At 50.7% G+C, this 22,206-nt stretch overlaps 1 protein-coding gene across 1 annotated transcript; it reads left to right on the top strand.

Moving 5' to 3' along the window:
• The first annotated feature begins 19,404 nt into the window (after window positions 1-19,404).
• Window positions 19,405-20,809, top strand: LOC124684047 (B-box zinc finger protein 23-like). The gene is made up of 3 exons (XM_047218453.1): window positions 19,405-19,599; window positions 19,694-20,065; window positions 20,167-20,809. Exons 1-3 carry the CDS (start codon window positions 19,405-19,407, stop codon window positions 20,473-20,475), a joined length of 876 nt encoding a protein of 291 aa, XP_047074409.1. The 3' UTR covers window positions 20,476-20,809.
• Window positions 20,810-22,206: the final 1,397 nt, after the last annotated feature.

Below are 22,206 nucleotides of genomic sequence, written 5' to 3'. Positions count from 1 at the left end.
GTGGGTTCATGCCTCGCATTGACACCGGGACAGATGATGTAAAGTTCTAAGGTTGTGCTGTGTCTGTTGCCACTAGGGATAAAACATTGGCGCTATGTCCGAGGATGTAGTTGTTGATTACATTACGCACCATACTTAATGCAATTGTCCGTTGCTTTGCAACTTAATACCGGAAGGGGTTCGGACGATAACTCCGAAGGTGGACTTTTTAGGCATAGATGCAGCTTGGATGGCGGTCTATGTACTTTGTCGTAATGCCCAATTAAATCTCACTATACTTATCATGACATGTATGTGCATTGTTATGCCCTCTCTATTTGTCAATTGCCCGACTGTAATTTGTGCACCCAACATGCTTTTATCTTATGGGAGAGACACCTCTAGTGAACTGTGGACCCCGGTCCATTCTTTAATACTGAAATACAAATCTGCTGCAATACTTGTTTTACTCGTTTTCTCCGCAAACAATCATCTTCCACACAATACGGTTAATCCTTTGTTACAGCAAGCCGGTGAGATTGACAACCTCACCGTTTTGTGGGGGCAAAGTACTTTGGTTGTGTTGTGCAGGTTCCACGTTGGCGCCGAATCTCCGGTGTTGCGCCGCACTACATCCCGCCGCCATCAACCTTCAACGTGCTTCTTGGCTCCTCCTGGTTCGATAAACCTTGGTTTCTTTCTGAGGGAAAACTTGCTGCTGTGCGCATCATACCTTCCTCTTGGGGTTGCCCAACGAACGTGTGAAATACACGCCATCAGGCTTCGTCGCTGCTGGCGAGCGTTTCCGGCTAAGGGTCTTCCGGCTCGCGGAAGGTCAAATGGGCAAGCCGGAAAATACAAAACCAGCACTTGCTTTCAAACTCAACGAAACATGCAAATAATATTAAACGGATAGCAGGATAAGTGTTTTCCGCCCGCGCATAACATGTTTTCGTCCCTAGCTACTTAAGAATTTAAGTTATTCATTACAAACCCACTCCGGGGCCAAAAGTGATGCATCAGTTCTCATTGTTTCACAGGTTCTCGGAGGACTGCTCTTCATCAGAAGCTATGTAGGCGGAGCCGTCGTCCGAGCCATCGCCTGAGCCGTCGCCGTTGAAGTCGGAGCCGTCCTCGTCATGGTCAGCACTTGACCCGGAGCCTTCCTCGTCGCCTTCCTCGGCAACCTCTTCTTCCTCTTCCTCCGGGTCGGAAAAGCCTTCGGGAAGATCATGCTTGTTGTACCAGAACGAGTGGTTAACTCGTCCAGCGAAAAGGCGATCAAATCCCATGGCTTCCGCAAGGAGGTGTCTCATGGTGGTACCCTTGGGGGCTCCGCGTGCGACATCTGCAAATTTCATGGTGGGGAAGTGCGCCTTGCAGGTGGCTAGCACGAGAGCAGCAACTCCGTGAGATGAAGACTCCTGCCAATCCTTGATGAGTTCCGGCACGTTCCTCATGAGCTTCATCATGCGGTCAATCACCGTTGTCTTGGCTGTCTTCAGGTTCAGGGCCTTGGCAATTCCGCGACATGCTTCGACGAGGTCCTCGATTGAGGTCCGCGCTTCATCATATGCCTCAGTCCTTTTGATGGTTGACTCTTTGGTCCATTCAAAGCCAAGGCTTGCTGCAAAGTAAAAAGGATCAGTTTCTTCCGCGGACAGAGGAAATTTTGAAGAAGCCGGAGTTAAAACAATAACAAAAAGGTTCCTTACGGAAGATCATCTTGTCAATAGCCTCCGCCTCCGCCTCCTGGATCTTGTTCCTGGCCGCCAGGGTGGTCACCCTTTGATGGCTCTTCTTGCGTTTGTCAGCCAGTTCCACCATTTCGCGGGAATGTTTTTCCGAGAGCTCCTTCTTTTCTTTGGTTTCCTTCTCGGAGGACTCTTTCAAGAAGTTCTTCAGAGTTTCATTCTCCGCCTCCAATACCTGGATCTTGGCGGACAAGGCGTCGATGGTGGGGCGCTTGTCAGTTTCTTCTGAAGACAGAAAATCACACAAGTTATACATTATGGTTGTTCATACAGTACAAATTTAAGCTACTCGGATTTCTCACCTTTCAAATGGGTTTCCAGGCGGAGCACAGCTTGACGGTTATTCTCAGCAGTCTGGCGCAGCCCTTCTATTTCCGTCATCTGCTCCAGCACATGGACGCGCAGGTCTTCGTGCAGCTTCCGCGTGCTCTGAGACGCAGAGAGGATTTAGCCGGAAATTCAAAATTCTGGGGGCTGGCGAGGAGTTCAAAGTTTTGGATCGAGAAAATTTTAAATTTCCGTCTAAGACTAATGTTGAGAGAAGCATCGGCTAACACATGTTACACGGAAAAATGTCTGAACCAATGCTTGGGGCTAGTGTTACCTGGCGCACCTCCTTATGTTTAGCAAAGAAGACCTTGAGTTCGCTCTCGAGGTCGGAGAGCTCCTTCATCTCTGTATCCGTAGGCCCCCACACCTTCTCCATCATGGCTGAAATTTCCGCATGACGTTCAGAGAGGGGGAGCTTCTGCAGCGACGGAGTCTGGGATGCGCCAGTGGCACGGATCAGCTGCACCTTCTGCTCGTATTGTTCGGCCGTAGGCTCGGCGGAAGTAGCGGTGGGTTGCTCAGGCGGAGGAACAGATGAGGAGGCGCCCTTGCCGGAATCTCCTTGGCCAGTCTCGTCGGTCGGGTCTTCAGGGATGTCATCAATGGTGATGACGTCCTTAGGATCCGGCTTGGCGGTTGAAGAAGCCTTGGGCGGAACTCCGACTTCTGGTGTGACTGGTATGGAAGCCGGAGACGGCTTAGTTTTCTTCTTGGGGGCCTTAGGGGCCTTGGGGGGCTAGCTTCCGGAACTTCTGTCGCGAAAAGAAAAGAGCGTTATGATTAAGTATATGCTGATTCACGATGGCGGAAGGATTTTCCTTCGGAAATTTAGCACTTACCCGGAAGGTCTGAAGAACTGGTGGATTACTGGTTGGGCTCGGTTGCTGGTATCGATAAGTTTGAGGCGCTTTTTCTCCGCCTCCGCCTTGCGAGTTGCCGCGGTGCTGAGCGCTTCGCGGGCACGTTTGGCTGAAGGACTGGAGGGGGCAGCCCTCTTCCTCTTGGATGGGCGCGGTGCTTCAGGAGCTTCCGCCTCCGATGCGGCCTCCGGGTCAGTATTGCCCGCGTGAGGAACCCGGAGGAGAGTTCCGAGGTCGCCTTCCTCGAGGGCTTCGAGCTTTGTTGCAGAGCCAGTACTTAGTCAAATTACAGATTACAAATAAGATAACAAGTTAAGACGCGATAACATACCGCGGTCCCGGAGCCGTTGGTGTGGATGTCCTTGTTACACACATGAACGTGAAGATCACGCGGAATCTTGATCAACAGTCGGATCCGCTTGTCGATGGCGTCGGCGGAGAGGTTGTCCTTGGACGCACGCATAGGATCGTCACGCCCCGTGTACTGGAACATCAGGCGGTCCCTGTGCTGAAGTGGTTGGATCCGCTTGGTGAACCAGGACATGGTAAGGTCCTTCCCCGTCAGACCCTCCTCCGTCGGCTTGCGGATCCGCCTAACCATCCGAGTCGGCCGAGGCGACTCGGAGAGATGAGGACATTGCGTCCAGGCCGGATCCTCGCTGGCAGGGCTGTTCTTAAAAGGTGGCAGCACCCTCTCGCTCGCCGGGTCGGAGACGTCCTTCAGATAGAAGAAACCCCCTGACCAGTATCGCGCGGATTCGTGGCGATCAGTTGGAGGGTAGACGCGGCCGGGGCGGAGCATGAAAGTGATTGATCCGCAGGTAGCCAGCTCGGAAGCTTTGGGAATCTTCTCCTTTTTCACGAAGAAGTAGTACTGGAACAGAGCAAGGTCAGGAGCTACCCGGAGATGGCCCTCGCAGAGCGTCACGTGGTTGCTGATCGCCAAGACAGAATTCGGGAAAATATTGTGGGGCTGGAGCCCATAGGTCTTCAAGATTTCTGAAAAGAAATCAGATGGCGGAAAAGAGAATCCGCGCTCCACTAGCGCCTTCGTCACCACCATCTCTCCGTCTTCGGGAGCTGGAGTGGGGGCACCCGGAAGTGTCCGCCAGGATCCGGGTTTAATGAAGCCCTCCGCCTCGAGGTTGGAGAGCTCCGCGTCGATGGTGGTGCAGGGCCACCACTTTCCCTTAGACTCGTTGTCTCGTTGACGAGCCTTGGATTTCTTGGCGGCTGCCTCCTCCGCATTCTTTTCCATTTGCTCTGCGCCCGCGATGTCTTCCGGGTTAGCAGAGGTGCCCTCGATATTCTTGCCGGAATCCTTTGAGGACTCCAGCCGAACTGGGACAAATGGAGGAGGGGCGGAGGAGATAGGCGTCGCCATGATTGGCTCGGAGGTTGGAGGCGGAGTCACAGAAGACATCTGAAGAAAAAAGAAGCGGTGGCGGAAAACGTAATGTTAGTCGGATCCACGTCGTCTTCCTAAGCATCCTCTCTTTCAACTACGGCGAAAGACTGAAGCTCGAGAACTCACCGTAATGGATTCCGCGGTGGTCGGAGGCGCCAGCGACGAGGATTTCGCGCGGTGGTGAAATCGCTCCGGTGAAACTCCGGCGAGTTTTCCGGCAGACTCCGGCACGGCGGAGGAGGAGCTCGCGGGCGGCACTTCGCAGAGAGGTGAAAGAGGGGGTGAATGGGAAGGTTAGGGTTGACGGTGGATATTTATAGGCCGCGGGGAGGAGATTCGTGCTCCGCATCATGTGGTCGGAACGCAAGCGTCGCACCGTTGGATGCGTGACACGTGTCCAAACCCTAAACGGTAAAAATGGCTAAGGATAAGTTACCGCTCAAATCGCGCGAAAATGGCGCCAGAATTGGCGGAACCGTTTGAGTCTCTTAAGATTCCGGGTAAACAGCGCGAAGATAAGCAGTTCTCATTCGCAAGCAGGGGAGTAACCCGGAGACATGTTTTGAACTGTCGATGGATGAAGTCCCGCAGGATGGGGAGGTTTTCCGACTAAAAGTTGGGAAAGAAGAAAATGTGAAGTTGGAGTTCTGCAAGTTTCTCCGCGTTACCAACATTGCCGGAGACCATAAGGCGCTAGCAAGGCGGAAACAGAAGGTGAAACTCGGAGAACTCTGGGGGCTACTCGTTGTGGGTATACTTCATAGGTGTACCATCGACGGTGCCTAGATCCGGCAAGCCCGGGTGGCCCATAGACGGTGATGTGGCATGTGGCCCATCGGGCGGCCCGATCTTGCGTTGATCATAAAGGATGAAGTCCGGCCCAGGATCAGTAAGCCGGATCCGGCCCGACCTTCGGAGGAACCCGGATCCGTGGAAGCCCATGAGGAACCCGGATCCAGTACGACGTATATGGAAGGCGGATCCGTGACGTACACGGCAAGACATTGTACCGTAGTTAGGCAATCTGTAATCCGGCTAGGACTCTCCATGTAAACCCTAGATCCGTGCGCCTTTATAAGCCGGATCCCGGGAGCCCTAGAGGCACAACCACAACTCATTGTAACAACGCGAAAGCGCCCGGATAATTCCGGACAAGCAGCGGTAGGCCCCGTCATCGTGCAGGTGTTCCGAAGCTGGGTAAATCGCGTACCACCGTCCCGTGAGCACTCCGCCCTATGGCCCCTACTTCTTCTCCCCCTCGTGAGGATCCCTCCTCCGAGGTACCGTCGATTAGGCAACGACACCGTCCACCGCGCCCCCGGCCGCCACCTCCGCCGGTAAGCGCCGGCGCCGCCCCTCCTCTTTTTTTAGTGTTAGATTAGTTAGTGTTAGAAAATAGTTAGTGTTAGATAAATAGTTAGTTTGTTAGATAAATAGTTAGTGTTAGTGTTAGTTTGTGTTAGATAAATAGTTAGTGTTAGTGTTAGTTTAGTTAGTGTTAGATTAGTTAGTGTTAGAAAATAGTTAGTTTGTTAGATAAATAGTTAGTTTGTTAGATAAATAGTTAGTGTTAGTGTTAGTTTGTGTTAGATAAATAGTTAGTGTTAGTGTTAGTTTGTTAGATTAGTTAGTTTGTTAGATTAGTTAGTGTTAGATAAATAGTTAGAAAAATTAGTTAAAACAATAGTTAGAAAATTAGTTAGAAAAATAGTTAGTGTTTTTGTGAAAAAGTTATGAGGGCCGCCGCGCCGGTAACCACTACGCGCGATGGCGCCCCCAAAATACGGTAGTGCCGACGCCCCTGCCGCGCCCCCAAAATAGAGTATGTAGTGTCGGCGCCCCCCAAACGGTAGTGCCGGCGCCGACTAAGTAGTGAAGTTATTTTTAAATTTATGTTAACGTTGGTATATATATATGATTTGTTTTCGTAGCTACGATGCCGCGACAGCCGCCGCGCCGTGGTCTGACTCTTCTAGAGGAGATGCAGCAGGCTGGGGAGGTCCGGGACCGGGCTCCGCCGGGGTGGCACCGGGAGGTCTTAGCTTCGGGTCGCGCACCTTGGTGCGGAATCCGGGTCCCGTCGTCGACCCGGATATTCTCTGGTGGAGGTCTTATGGGCCACGGTCGTTTCAGAGGGAGCCGGCCCCGCCGGAGGAGGTAGCTCAGCGCATTGCGGCGGAGGACGAGCACGTTCGCCGTTACATGTATGAGTTAGACAACATGTATAGGACCGGATGGAGTGTTATGCAGGGATCTCATGTTAGCTATGCTCCCGTGACTGTTCCGTGGCTTTGGGGGTTCACCCGGCGCGGCTCAGGTCCCGGTCGGCGCGTTATAGGACCCGGTCGGCGCGGTTGAGAGGTTGTAGTATTGATTGATGTATTAGGGTTAAATAAACATGAACCCGATCTACGTATGCATGTAACTGCACTATCTGCTTTCAGCACTATATTATCGATCCTTAGTTAAGAACTACATATGTAACTCCATTTTCAGTTTTCTGCATTATCCTTAATTTGATCATATGATGGTTCCTATATATAGCTTGCAGGTCGTTTTATAAAGCATGGAGAGAGATGAAACTCAAGAAAATTTTATGGCTGACCTCATAGCCCACGGTACTCTGGATGATCGCGATGACGACGTTATTCCAGATGATGGCGGTGACGATGTCACCGCAACTTTTTTGAATGACTCCGGTGAGGGAGCGGAGAATATTGAGGAAGAAGATCCTAATGGCGCCGGTGAGGAAGAAGATCATCATAATGGCTCCGGAACCGTAGTTATCACCCGTGTATATAAATTAATTAAGCCGCTGTTGATCGACTAGATGCATTAACTAATTAAATTGTACTGACTATGAATTATTTCTTTTTTAGCCCTCCGGATCGAGCACTTCTTCTGTAAAGTCGAAGAAGCGAGGCCCGGCCAAAAAGTTGGACGACGGTGTTAGGCACGACATCACCCATATCGCTAAGGATGGTAAACCGATTGCTCCAGAGAAAAGTGCAAAGTCATTTATAGCTCAATGCGGAGTGCTTATTAGGGACCACGTCCCGATCACCGTTCGAGAATGGAACAAGCCGAAGGGACTAGTGCTGTCTGCAGAGGAAGAAGCTCAAGGTCTTTATAACGATGATGTAGCCAAAGACAGCATTCTGACCAAGCTCATGTCGCATTTCAACATAGTACCCGAAGAGGGGGGTGCCGCTGAAAAGGCCAAGATGGAGCAGGCCCTCCGCAACTTTGCCAAGAAGAAGATGGCCGAACTATTCAAGAGCCACAAGAAAAGATTGCGCGTCCTTATCAAGAAAAAGAAGACTCCGGACAGTGAGAAGGTAAAAAAATCACTGGGACGAATTCGTGAAGTACAGCACGGAGTCAGAAGAATTTAAGAAAAGGTCGGCAACAAATAAGCAAATGCTGCGTTGAAGCTATATCACCAAATTCTGGGTCCAGGTGGATACAGGGCTAACCGTCCTAAGTGGCAGGCAGCTGAGGCGGAACTTACCAGGAAAGGGATCAGATTAGGGTGTTGACGTCAGAAACCCACTGGCGGGCAGAGACGGGCAACACCGTAGATCCGGGAACAACTAGGGCTGCGGCTGGCCCTAGTCCCTCTGAGCGACGGCCCGCAAAGCCTTCTGGTCGCACGCGCCGATGTTTATCACAAGGGCGTGCCACCTGACCTATACCTGGTCAGGAAGGTGTGGATGATGCCTCGCTTAGTTTCCTGCAGGGCACACACGTAAACGTTAAATACGAGCCTCGATCGGCTCTCAGGTTATCCTGTGAATCGGCTCGAAGAGCCGATCCACCCATGATTCAGACGAGGTGTCCGAATATATGGTGGTCCTGCTTGATCAAGGTAAAGCTAATGAAATCTACGACGATCTAGGGTTTTCACCGCATAATCGGATCATCCTACTCAGGTTCGGGCCTCGCGCTCGCGCACGGTGACCGTAGGTCCGATCCTAGACAGGGCCTAAAAACCAACACGAGGTTGATCCCCGAACATCCGTTCTAGGACTAGCAAACGCCACCCTACACGCCGCTGGATCCTCCGACCCCTTGTAAGGCCTAACTATTGCGAGATATTAAACTAATCCTTGTAGAACAAGGAGCAATCGTAACGGATCAGATCTACTAAACTATGATCAAGCGGGGTGCCGCCCCTACACCTAAGATAGGTGTAAGGGCGGCTAGACATGCAAGGGTTGCACTACGAAAGCATGCAGGCATGAAGAACAATGCTAACCCTAACATGTCTAAGATAACTACGTTGCTCGCCATCAAAAAGGCTTCGATACGAGCAACGCATGAACAACGTAGGCAGGCTTGTCTTTGCCTAGATCGCAAGATGCGATCTAGGCAGCATGATGCTTACCGGTAGAAACCATCGAGACGAAGGAGTTGGCGATGCGCCGAGATTTGTTTGTGGTTGAACGTTGGTTGTTGTTTATTCCATAAACCCTAGATACATATTTATAGTCCGGGGACTTTCTAATGTGGGCGTGCACTAAACCGTGCACGAGTAAGATTCTAACTTCTAAACTAAGATGCGATCTAATATGTTACAGATACATGGGCAATTAAGCCCAACTTGGTATAAAAGGCCGATTCACGTATTTCTTCCATGTATATATTCTTCAAGTCCATCTCGATCGCGGCCCACCTCTAACTTGGTCAAATTCTGGTGATAACACATGCCCCCCTGGTTTTGGAAATGACATTTCCAAAATCATTATGCCTTTCTTTCATCGGGTCATGTCGTGGCAGAACCGTCGCAGTATCCGTCACCATGAGGACTTGCCTTCTCAACTTCTCCGCGTGACTTGGCAGTCTTTTCTCTTTCTTTCAAGCACCACTCCCTCGGAAACTGCGGTGGCATTGAATTTCCACCATATCCCCTTTTATTTAACCGCTATGAACAGTTCTGCTCTGCACCTCCCTCGCATTAGCAGTCCAAAAGCCCTCCTGCGCCACCATGTCTTCTTCCTCCTCTCGCTCCATCGGATCCTTCCAGGCCCAGTCCTCCACGTCCCGTGAGCCGACGCCGGAGTACAACCCGGCGGAGGTCCATGCGGCCAACACCCGTCGCGCCATTGCGGCCGGGGAGGAGTCGACCATGACTTCTCCATCCGGTCCGAGGATGACCAGTCCTCGACGGACGGGGAGAGCGACCTCCGGTTCCTCGCCGACGGGGAATCGGAGGAGGAGAGCGATGACGATCGCTTCTCTCGGGATGACTTCACCTCCTCCGAGGGGGTGGAGGAGGAGGAAGAGGAGGAGGAGGACGACGACGACAGCCCCTCCGACGAGCCGCCGGCCAAGCGGTTCTGCCCCTGGCCGGGCAACCTTAGTGACTTCGACAGCAATGAGGACGACGCCGACGAAGAAGACGAGGACAACGAGGGCCCGGTCGGCGGCCATTGGAGCGACGACGAGCCCGCCGGGAGCGCGCGACAGCGGCCGGCGAGCGGCGACGACGAGGGCAGTGACGGCCCGTAGATAGGACCTCTAGCATAGGGCCAGTAGTAGTAGATGGGGCAATGTATCCCCTAGTATTTCCTTCCGAGAGCAATCAGCTCTTTGATGTAAGAAATCCCGCCTATTAATGAAGAACTTTTCCCCAATTCGATTTTGCTGATTTCCTTTGAGCTTAATTTAGCCGATTCTCTCTCATACTGACCCTGCCGATTCGTCCCCTTTGCCAATGCGTAATGAGCCGATAGCAACGCATCGGTCCTTCGACATTCACCCTTCCATCCTTCAACTGATGATTCTCTTTCCGGTAGATACTGTGGGACTTCCAAGAGAGCCCTTAAATTTCTCCCACCAGTTTCAGAGATCCTCCTTAGCGAGCGCTCATCGTTTTGTGAAGAAGGTTGCAACGGAGATCAGCCGATGGTACCCCAATCGGTTCCTCAATAGAGCATCTACCAGGCCTGTTGCCCCCCGAGTCTCAGCCAAGGCAAAACAGAGACAAGGATACGCAAATTAGCTGCATAGACCTGGGCTTGATCGTGTGTGGGGAAGTTCCTTATGCAGAGCCAGCCGATTTGAACATAAATCGGCTTCTCTAAGCGAAAGCCTTCAAGGTGAGCTGCCCCCCGAGCTTTCTTCAGTTCTTGCCGGCCAGATCGGCTCCTTCCCTCTGGTGGACCTGATGCGCTCCATCCTTGACCTGATCCGCACGTCCAGGCCGCTCCTGGCATTGTTCTTGAAGAGAGGATCCAAGCCCTTAGACTACTCCATTGAGGAGCTCTCTTCCATTAGTGCTCCATGACCCTACGATCGTAACGATTACTCCTCTTAAGTCGATGTCTCGCTGCATCGGCTCGTGCTCGAAAATTTTCGAATTTTCAGCTTTTTGGCCGACTGGTGCATCGGCCCCCATACTCCAATACCCATCACCAAAAGATGAGATGCTTCCGTTGCATATCCTCGTATTTTATCCCCCTGGGTGCCCCCCCGAGCCGATTCTGTCAAGAGAGTTGATGGTATCGGCTCTGTTGGATAATATGTTGAACCCAAGCAGAACGGTGGGTGAGGATAATTTTGGCCGATTGCTGGAATCGGCCTCCATGTTGCTTGTTCGATGAAAGGTTTTGTAAGTTCCCTTCATAAATTTTTGGGGCCGATCACAAGGATCAGCCTTGCCATGTTTGCTCATTGACGTGCTCTTGTCACTCGTTCAGGCCGGTCGATAAGACCAGCCCAATCTCTGACTTTATCATGTTGGCACGCTTGCTGTCGCCCACCTTGAATGCATCGTGTGATCGTGGAGCGCTAAGCTTCGCCGGAAGAACGAGTACCATGTTTGTGCCAGCCGATGCTTCATCATCGGCTTTCCTTTGCTTGGGGCGCCACTCCATTTTCCGTGGACGACCCTCTTCATCCAGGGTTCGCTGAACCTTTGCAGCCAGATCAGGCCTTGCCTTCCTCAATGTATGCAAGTATAACCTCTCGGCTTCTTCCAGGCCGCGCAATCGTTGAACCCTGCGTTTCTGGGAACGGCTGAGTCCGTCAGGGCACCACCTTGGCCGGTGGTACCTGTTTTCTTCTTCCCCCTCGTCTTCTGAATCTTCGAGATCTTCCAAACGAGGGGGCTCAGCTCGTTTGCTCTGTGGCGGGAGAGGTCCTAAGCGCTCGAACACGGACACGTTGGCTGCCTCCTTCTTCTTCCGGTTGCATTCTGGGCAATTGCCGATTGTTGGCAATCGGCTCATTCCTGAATCCCAGCGGTGCTCGAAGAAAGGACAATCCCGGTGCTCTGTCCTCGTCGTCTTTCTCCCTTGCCTTTCCCTTGGCACAACGCTCGTGCTCCTCCTCATCGCGATTACTGCCGACGATGTCTTCTGGCTTCTCCGGCCGGACGAACTCTTTCATCATCGTCGCTGGACCGTCGGCGTTGGTCGTACTGACTCACATACTTGTTGAGGAGGTGATCGAGAGAGAGGTCGCCGATATCTTATGTTCTTCACTTCTCCCTCTCGTTACGTAGCGCTTGCCGTCTTGGCGGAGCCGATCGCGTGGAGCGGCTTCCTCTGTTTCTTTGCTATGAGAGCAGCTGCCCTCATCTCCATCCTTGCCGGCGTGGTGTCCAAGATCTACCATGTTGATATTGCACGAGGAAACCCGGCTGGCACCCGCATGGCAAGCATACTCCACCATGTTCACGGCGGGGAAGGGCTGGGTATCGACCTTCATGGCGTACTGGTTGAAAATTAGACGCCCGTTCTCTATCGCCGCTTGGATGTGCTCTGCTGCCACACCCTGCGGTCGTTGGTGGTGTGGGAGAACGTGTTATGCCATTTGCAGGTATGGCCTTCCGTTCAGCTCTTGCACCGTGGGGAACTTGTGGCCTTCGGGTACCTTTATATGCTTCTCCGTGAGTAAGAGATCAAAGATGCTGCTCAGTTTTGGTCACGTCGAAGTCGAACCCTTTCGGAGGGCCTTGTGGCTTCACCCATTTGCAGGTCACGGGGCCTGTCGCTCGAGTCCATTCAGCCACTGCTACCTCCTGATCTCCCATGGCACCTTCGTCTTCGTCTGCCTCAACCACAGCCACCACCCGCTTGAATTTGTCCTAGTAAACATCTGGGTGGCGCTGTTCATATGCGGTCAGCTTCTGCACCATGTGCGCTAACGAAGGGTAGTCTGCTTGGGAGGCCACGTCCTTGATTGATGATGAGAGACCCACCACCGCCAGCTCGACTGCTTCTTTTTCACTTATACGAACCGAATAGCATCGGTTCCTAAGATTCCTGAAGCGCTGGATGTATTCTGTCACAGTTTCTCCGCGCTTCTGACGTAGCTGTGCTAGATCGGCAATGCTAGACTCGGAAGCTTCTGAATGATACTGCTCATGGAACTGCTCTTCCAACTGCTTCCAAGTTTGGATGGAGTTTGGTGGTAGCGATGTGTACCACCCGAAAGCCGATCCTGTGAGGGACTGTGAGAAGAACCTCACGCGCAACTCATCTGACGCTGAGATCGTGCCCAGCTGTGCCAAATATCGGCTCACATGCTCGATGGAGCTGGACCCCTCTGACCCACTGAACTTTGTGAAGTCCGGGAGCCGATATTTGGGTGGCAGCGGGATCGGTTCGTAGCTGTTGGGGTACGGCTTGGTGTAGCCGAACGCCTTCCTTTTCGGCATCATACCGAACTGATCTTTCAGAATTGCACAGATCTGATCCGCTGTGATGGCCGTAGGCGCCGAACCCTGAAGATTCGCCGGGGTGGCATACTTAACCAGCCATGCTTGCTTTTCCGGTTCTAAGCCAACTGCAGGAGCTGGGCCTTGGAGGTTCGTCGGGGTGGCGTACTTAGCCAGCCATGATTGCTTCTCAGGATCGGCTCCTGACGTTCCTCCTGACGTTCCAGAGGCCGCTGATATTGCAGCCTGGTTCGAGAGTGCCCGTGCGTTGCGGTCCGGTACGTATGCGCACGTGTATCCGTGCGGGATCTCCTTAGGCGGCTCGGTAGGAATTGGTAGTCCCTAGGATCACCACCATCCTTGTAGACGACGTATGCCGATGAGTTCGGCGGTTCCGGTGCTGCCCATGCGAACGGCTGGGGCTGGAGCGGCATCTCTCCTTTGAAAGTCCCCGAGCCGGTCCCGACGGGGAGTACCGGTGACTCATGATTTCCTGGACGACGCGCGCAGCGACACGCTCCAAAGTGTTCACCGAGGCTCTCGAGTGGCGGTGCGGCGAATGAGCCACCATGTAGTTGATCTCCTGCCGCGGCGACCTGGTGCGTTCTTCTGACGGGGCGGACAGGTCCACTCCATCGAGCGCGCCTTCAGGTGTGAAACCCTTCCACCTGACGCCATGGGAGCGGGTTCGGTGGAAGGAGCCGATGAGCTCGGCTTCAAGGGTTGCCTTGATCTCGTCATGCTTCTTCTTGAGCTCATCAGGCAGATCCGCGTACGTGACCGGAGTGTCTTCCGCCATCTCGGATGTAGATGGCGATGTCGTGGACGTCGTCGATCGTCCCACCGGGCGTGCCGGAATGTGTTGACGTCGAAACTCACCGGCGGGCGGAGACGGGCAACACCGTAGAGCCGGGAACAACTAGGGCTGCGGCTGGCCCTAGTCCCTCCGAGCGACGGCCCGCAAAGCCTTCCGGTCGCACGCGCCGATGTTTATCACAAGGGCGTGCCACCCGACCTATACCCGGTCGGGAAGGTGTGGATGATGCCTCGCTTAGTTTCCTGCAGGGCACACACGTAAACGTTAAATACGAGCCTCGATCGGCTCTCGAGGTTATCCCGTGAATCGGCTCGAAGAGCCGATCCACCCATGATTCGAGACGAGGTGTCCGAATATATGGTGGTCCTGCTTGATCAAGGTAAAGCTAATGAAATCTACGACGATCTAGGGTTTTCACCGCATAATCGGATCATCCTACTCAGGTTCGGGCCTCGCGCTCGCGCACGGTGACCGTAAGCCGATCCTAGACAGGGCCTAAAAACCAACACGAGGTTGATCCCCGGAACATCCGTTCTAGGACTAGCAAACGCCACCCTACACGCCGCTGGATCCTCCGACCCCTTGTAAGGCCTAACTATTGCAGATATTAAACTAATCCTTGTAGAACAAGGAGCAATCGTAACGGATCAGATCTACTAAACTATGATCAAGCGGGGTGCCGCCCCTACACCTAAGATAGGTGTAAGGGCGGCTAGACATGCAAGGGTTGCACTACGAAAGCATGCAGCATGAAGAACAATGCTAACCCTAACATGTCTAAGATAACTACGTTGCTCGCCATCAAAAAGGCTTCGATACGAGCAACGCATGAACAACGTAGGCAGGCTTGGCTGCCTAGATCGCAAGATGCGATCTAGGCAGCATGATGCTTACCGGTAGAAACCCTCGAGACGAAGGAGTTGGCGATGCGCCGAGATTTGTTTGTGGTTGAACGTTGGTTGTTGTTTATTCCATAAACCCTAGATACATATTTATAGTCCGGGGGACTTTCTAATGTGGGCGTGCACTAAACCGTGCACGAGTAAGATTCTAACTTCTAAACTAAGATGCGATCTAATATGTTACAGATACATGGGCAATTAAGCCCAACTTGGTATAAAAGGCCGATTCATGTATTTCTTCCATGTATATATTCTTCAAGTCCATCTCGATCGCGGCCCACCTCTGACTTGGTCAAATTCTGGTGATAACATAGGGACACACGGTTGGATCGAACGGTGTAAGGAGTGGTTCTACGGGATTGGGGGAACGTTGCATTCAGAAACAGGGAAGTGCATCTATAAGAAAGCTCATCTGAAGTTTCCCATTGAAGCCCTGGAAAAAGCACATAAGGACGTGGAGGAGGGGAGGTTCCAGCCCGAAAGAGAGAACGATGAGCTGACACGCGCCCTTGGGAACAAAGAACACGGCGGACGAACACGAGGCACAGGAGGCTCCGTTCCGTGGAAGTATGGCTTTCTGCGGAAAGGAAGAGATTTCCCGATAAAAGCCATGAGAGGAGAAAGGCAAGGGAAACGGACCGCATAGCGTCCTTAGAGGAGGGTATGAGCACCATGAAAGCCCAATTAACCATGGTAACCCAAGTACTTACATCCCGAGATGGCTCGGGGGCAGGCTGTAGATCCTGCATTGCTCAATGCCCTCGTCCCGCCGCAATCTCAACAACACCGGAAAAGCAGGCATGGCTTCCGGTCAGCAGGTGGATAATGATGATGATGACCAGGTGGTCGAGCCTCCTCGCTACCCCCGTGGATGATCTCACCGAGAGCCGTCCTTGTGAGCTGCATGTTAAAGTTTTCAACCTATCCTTCAAGGCGGCGGTCGGCATCCTCTTACCTACAAGGTCTTACCATTGCCGTCCGGTCCAAGACGACTTTGTCTGTTGTGATGGTGGATGAAGTGTTGAGAGATTATGAGGGGTTGGTGCTTGAGCACCCTGCAGGTGAAGATGGGGAAATCAAAGAACTGGGAGAAGCCCGTAGAACCACCATGCAATGGCGGAAGGAGAACATTGTGTTTCCAGGTGAGAAGCCACCAAGCAGGCCACCTCATCCGCCTCCTCCGCCACCTGCGCAGTCTCCTCCGCGTGATGATTCTCCTATGCGCGATGATGATTCCCCTGTGCATGAGAAGTCTCCTCCGCGTGAAAATACTCCGCCGCCTCCTCCTCCTCGCCAGGAGACTCCGCCGCCTCCACCTAAGCAAAAGAGGAAGCTAACCGCGGCATCTCCTACAGCTCCAAAGAGATCATCAACTCCGATGAGGGCATAGACTCCAGAGTTGTTACCACATGAGCAGACTGAAGAGCAAAAGGCGTTTCTTGCGCCGAAGAAGATGTTTATTCCACCGCATACAGTGAAGCACTTTGCCGAGACGAGAATGAAGAGACCTGAGCTAAGAGCTGATTATGACCGCTCTCTTGGACAGTCCTCTAGAGCGAGCAAAGAAGCAAAAAAAAGTCGCCCAGCTTGGACAGCAGGACATTCAGGCCATACCCCACTTCGTCGTGCAGCCCTATGATGATCCAGAAACGGCATCGATGATCGAACAGGAGGCTAGAGCTCAGGGAGCATCAGTTGAGTACGAAGATTACTATCCAACGGCTCAAGTAGTAAACAAGTATAGATACGGATCTGATCTCGTCAAACCTGGCGAGCTCGCGCGTCTAGGGACTCAGATGCGAAGGTTGCATGACTGGTACCTGAAAGCCTGTCGAAGAGGTGATCGCTACCTCACGGTGTATCTTAGAGATGAGCATTACTTCCGGGGGTCGAGGAGATAAACCTTGAGTTAGAAGAACTGTTTCAGTTATTCAACCAAGATGCCCTCGACAAAGCTGTCATCAGTTGCTACTGCCTGTAAGTGATTTATTTATGTAATTAAGTCTGTAGCTCAGCGCTCATTCATTTGCACAAACAATTATCCTCACTATATTCTTTGTGTACGCTATACATTTAATTATGCAGAATGAAGAAGCTCGAATGCAAAAGAGGCAAGCTCCTACCGCTGGGGTTCATAGACCCAGACACAGTTCATGAAGTTACGGTTCGAGACTTCGCCAAGGACACAGAGGACAACATGGTAATGCTTTTAGTGAAGCAAGCAAACAAAGAGGATATATTCTTTCCCTACAACTTCAAGTGAGTGTTATATATAACATACATTATGCTTGTGCAGCTTCCATTTTATTCTCGTAATCATTGAGCTATGCTTGTGCAGATTCCACTTTATTCTCCTAATTATTGATCTTCACAAAGGAGTCGTAAATGTCATGGACTCGAAACGTAAAGAATATGCGGAATGGGCGGACATGGCTGCCATCCTCCAGAGGTAATTTCAATCAATTTCGTATTGGCATCTTCATCTGTTCTAATTCGACGATATCATCAACTAATCAATAACTCATTTACTCATTATTTTTTGTCGGGCAGGGCTTGGAAACGGTTCATCACTACTGTTCCGGGTAAATGGAAACCGGAGCTTACATTTAAAGATTACCCTGTAAGTAGTACTATATATATAGCTATGTCCGTGAAACTCTATATATGATATTTACTTTCAATACGATGCTTGATTATTAGTTTGATCAAACTATTTTTTCGTAAAGTGTATAAGGAAGGAACCCGGGAATAACTTATGTGGATACTACGTCTGCACCTTCATTCGTGACATGTCGTGTCCCAAGGGTGGGGATGCCCGTATACACCAAACTCGTGTACGATAACAAATTCTCAGAATTATCTTAATTAGTACTATCTATTGTATTGATTTCTATTCATATATTGATCTCCTTTTTAAAATATAGATGATACGCCTGCGGGACACTCTCATAACGGAGGATCAATACGAGCAATTCAAGAGGAAATCGCGGGATTTTTTCTTACCGAGGTCATTACCCCAGGTGGAGAGCACTATGCGAGGTCATAGCTAGGTGTTGAGCAACTTCGTAGAAGCTAATAGATTTAGTAAAGAGATCCGACTTTATATTGTAAATATGCATGCATTACGTGTACTGTTGACGATGTCTATATATATTCACGACGATTTTTTGTGGTTTCTTGAATGATATATATGCATTGCTGAAACTCTGCCGCGGCAGAGAAACGCCATGTTTCTCTGCTGCGGCAGAGAAACGCTGCTCCACCCTAAACCTGTGTCGCTGCAGAGAAATAGCAATTCTCTGTCGCGGCAGAGAACCCCAGGCCCGGTTCGTACCACGAACCGGGACCAAAGGCTATCCACCGCGAGCTTCCTGGCCGCACCACGTGGCGCCGCCTTTAGGCCCGGTGCAACTTTGAACCGGGACTAAAGGGGGGACCCTTTAGTCCCGCCTAATTGGTCCCGGTTTGGAAACCGGGACTGAAGGCCCAAATGGACCGGGCCTATAGCCCCGTTTTCCACTAGTGCATCAAACCTTTAGTAGTTTTTCCAGCTTCCTTAAGAACCGTCTATGCACATGATCTAAACATGTAAATCCACCAGCCCTATCACGACACATACGCGCATCTGTATACCTAACCTCTCTCACAAGTTTTGTGCTCTTAGCCTCTCTTCCATCGATAAGTCTAGACGCAGAGTAGGAACCTCTTGGAACCAAAATGGTGGGAAAATTTAATAGATTCGTTCACTTACGAAATAACGTTTATGATTCCCCATCGTAGAAAGGTACTAAGCTCGCGTGCTGGAAATTTTACTATTACCCATTCAACTCTATCTACTTGACGTCGGGAACTTTGTAAGACTTCTGGAAATCCATTACATTAACAACATTTCATTGTTATAAAGTCACAAGATGATTAACTATTTCATGTATTTCTTCGATAACACGTAGATGAATAAATGTGCATTTTCTGACGAAAACAAAAATACATGCGTATTTTTCAACATTATTTCATCATCTAATAATCATTTCAGACAGTTGCCTCCACAATTTCGATTGGTAATTTTATGGACATCCGTTCACATTTAGGACCACTTAGCTAAACTTTCATGCATAGTTTTTCATCTAAAAAAACAGTGCCTACAATAAAAGAAATTATGAATATCTATTATTCGCAATAAAAGTAAAAAAACATATATCCTTTTCGACATTTTGGCTAGGTGCACATAATACCATCCAATAAAGGGTGATTAAAAGCCAACATGTCATAAAAAAATGTGTTGCACCAATCTGGAAGTGAAGTGGAGGGTATTATAGGAAAAAGAAGGCACTACTGCAATTTTTAGCTGACACACTTACCAACGACTTGCTTGGTCGTTTGGGTGAAGGCCAGCTCTGACCTCTACCCTCTCCTGCACAGAACAAGCCTAGATATTTTTGGTTAATTTAAGGATATTTTGGAGTGCCATGCACCCCACCCGTACCCATCTTTTGAACCAACCCATGCGGGCACCAGAATAAAATTCAGCGTTAAGATCCCTCTCCATCGCCTGCTCTCTGTGTCATCATCGCGTATAAAATAACCTCACCACCCTTCCCCTCCTTCCTCTCCACCTTCCACGCATCGAGCCAGCCATTCGCGCGATCTCTCCCCCTCGATCAGAGCTTCTACCCCCTTGACCTGATCGCCATGCGTGTGCAGTGCGACGTCTGCGGCGTCGAGCCGGCCGCAGTGCTCTGCTGCGCCGACGAGGCCGCGCTCTGCTCCCCCTGCAACCGCCGCGTCCACCGCGCCAACAAGCTCGCCGGCAAGCACCGCCGCATCACCCTACTCCAACCCTCCTCCGCCACCGAAGACGCCGGTCCGCTCTGCGATGTCTGCAAGGTGCGTTCTTGCTTGTCCTATCTGCCCGTCCGACGCTACAAAGGTACTAGGAGACAGTTGAGCTGACGGCTCTGCTTCTGGTGTTTGATTGCAGGAGCGGAGGGGCGTCGTGTTCTGCGTGGAGGACCGGGCCATCCTGTGCGCCGACTGCGACGAGCCCATCCACAGCGCCAACGAGCTCACCGCCAAGCACAGCCGCTTCCTCCTCGTCGGGACCAAGCTCTCCGCCGAGCCCGTGGACCAGGAGATCCCCTGCCCCGACGGAAGCTCCGACGAGCATGACGACTCCTCGGCCGCCGAGGTCAACACCCCCGCGGTTCTTGAAGTTGAAGCCAGCCACGGCAAAGGAGGAGCAGAGGTAGGACACGACAGCAGCAGCATCTCGGACTACCTCACCAACATCTGCCCCGGCTGGCGCGTCGAGGACATCCTCCTCGACGACGCCGCCTTCGCCGCCGCCGCCGCCGTAAGTCTCCACTCTCCAGCCATCTCTTTCCCCTGTTCCGTCTGTCCAACGCATCATGAGTAAAAGTAAAACTGATCACCCAAACTTTTGCGCTTTGGCAGAAACAGAAGGGCCGCGACGAGCAGGTGCCGTTCCTGGACGCTGACCTGTTCGACGTGGTATCCGGCGGGCGGCCTGGGAAGCGCGGCGGCGCGTGGGCGCCGCACGTGCCGCAGACGCCGGCGCCGCCAGCGTGGGGCTTCGAGGAGGTGCCGTTCACTATGGTGGCCCCGCCGACGGCCAAGGCCAAGCAGGGGCACGTGAAGGATTGGTACCACAGCGACAGCGACAGCGACGTGTTCTCCGTGCCGGAGATCTCGCCACCGCCGCCGGCCAAGAGGGCGCGCGCTTCGTCGTTCTGGTGCCTGTGAGCGAGCTATCACTCACGCCGCGCAGCGATCGGGCGAGCTAACTGGCTCGATCGATCGATCACTAGTGTAATCTTTGCTCGTTGTAGCTTGGTGTGACTGTCACTGAGCTAATGCTGCTAGCTGAACTCTAGTAATTTTGGGGCAACTATGATGATGTTATGTAGTACTATGAGATTGAGATGTTTTAAATTGTTTCATAAATAAGTAATGTATCTCCATCTCCTTCAATTCTCGCATTCGAAATTTCAATTGCTAAAACCCAAATGTACGAGACTGATATATATGTGGTTGTATGATACATGTGGTTGTATGATATATGTGGTATGTTTCTTGATTACACAAACTTTGATATATTGTTGAGTACTGATTGCGGACGCAAATTAATCATATTGAGTTAGCATTTTCACGTTAGAACGATTGATAATTATTTGCCAAAACAAAAACGGAAACAACGTTAACGTCCGTCCTTTTTTCCAGAGGAAATCCATTTGGCGGACCAACATCACCGCATCGAGTAATAGACATGTAGGTTTTCAGCAATTGCACTGAAATTTCAATATCTAATACAAACCCTCCCTTTTTTTTTTGGGTCCGTTCTAGTATGATCATCGTGTGTTCTTCTATGTTTTATCTAAACTATTACAACTATATTTTCATAATCCTTTGGTTTGCAGCTTCATTCTTGCCAAATTCTTGGGTTTACCATTCATATATTCCTTCATGTACTATACTGATATTCTAAACATCTAAAATATGAACCTTTATAAGTTTATATGCCTGCGTTAAAAGAAGAGATCCCATGTTAGGGCATGTTTGGAAGGGAAAAAATGAGTTATAGCGAAGATATTTTTACAGTGTCGCACCGAAGTAAGAAGAAATAAACATCTCCTAGAATATGGCTATTCCACACTAATCCTAGAGATGTCTATATTTTGCTTGATGCACTAATACAATTGCCTCTGACAAAGTAATCGGGAGAGAGAAAATAGCATGAGGTTGTTTACATGTTTCCTTCCTTGTGTCGATCTCAAGTGTTCCTATGGTTCATCATGTACAAATGTGAAGAATGTGCCACTCTTATTTGTAATACATCTTATAGTATTTTAAGAAAAATGAATTTTATTTTGAAATGGTACATCCCTTTTGGCAATAAGGAATATACATACATGCAATCGAATATGGGGCCTAGAAGACGGGCTGGACGAACATAATATAAGTCTGGATTTTCACACAATATTTACTAAGCGCGTTAATTACTGACTTAAATCTTGTCAGATAAATTATGTAGCTGCGACTATGAAGAGGTTGTTCTGAACAGAATGCCTTTGTTGAAGCGGATCAGATGCTTATTCGGCTAACCAATTAAGGTATGGTCCATGGTCCATCCATGCTCCTTGGCTCTTTGCTATAGAAAGGGCAGCAGCGAAAGGGAGAGGAGTGCCCTTGGTGCAGTGTAAGCAAATTATTCTCTCCTATATAGGGATGCATGCACCGTCACAGCAACCATTTCAGAGAGGTGCAATTGGTGAAGATACAGCCGCCGCTGATATTATTGCAGGTAGAGTAGTTCCTATGAGCATAGAAGGCATGCGTTGTACATTTCGCAGTTGGTCTCCAAATGTTTCTTTCTAGCCAAGAAACAAACACCATTTACTAAACAGCATGGCAATAAACAACCTTCTACTCTAGTTTCCTGAAACCTCCTCCAACGATGTGCGAACCGATTTGTAA

This window comes from Lolium rigidum, chromosome 1 (genome assembly GCF_022539505.1).
Source record: "Lolium rigidum isolate FL_2022 chromosome 1, APGP_CSIRO_Lrig_0.1, whole genome shotgun sequence".
In the NCBI taxonomy this organism is placed as follows: Eukaryota; Viridiplantae; Streptophyta; class Magnoliopsida; order Poales; family Poaceae; genus Lolium; species Lolium rigidum.
This window is presented reverse-complemented; position numbering and strand designations above follow the sequence as displayed.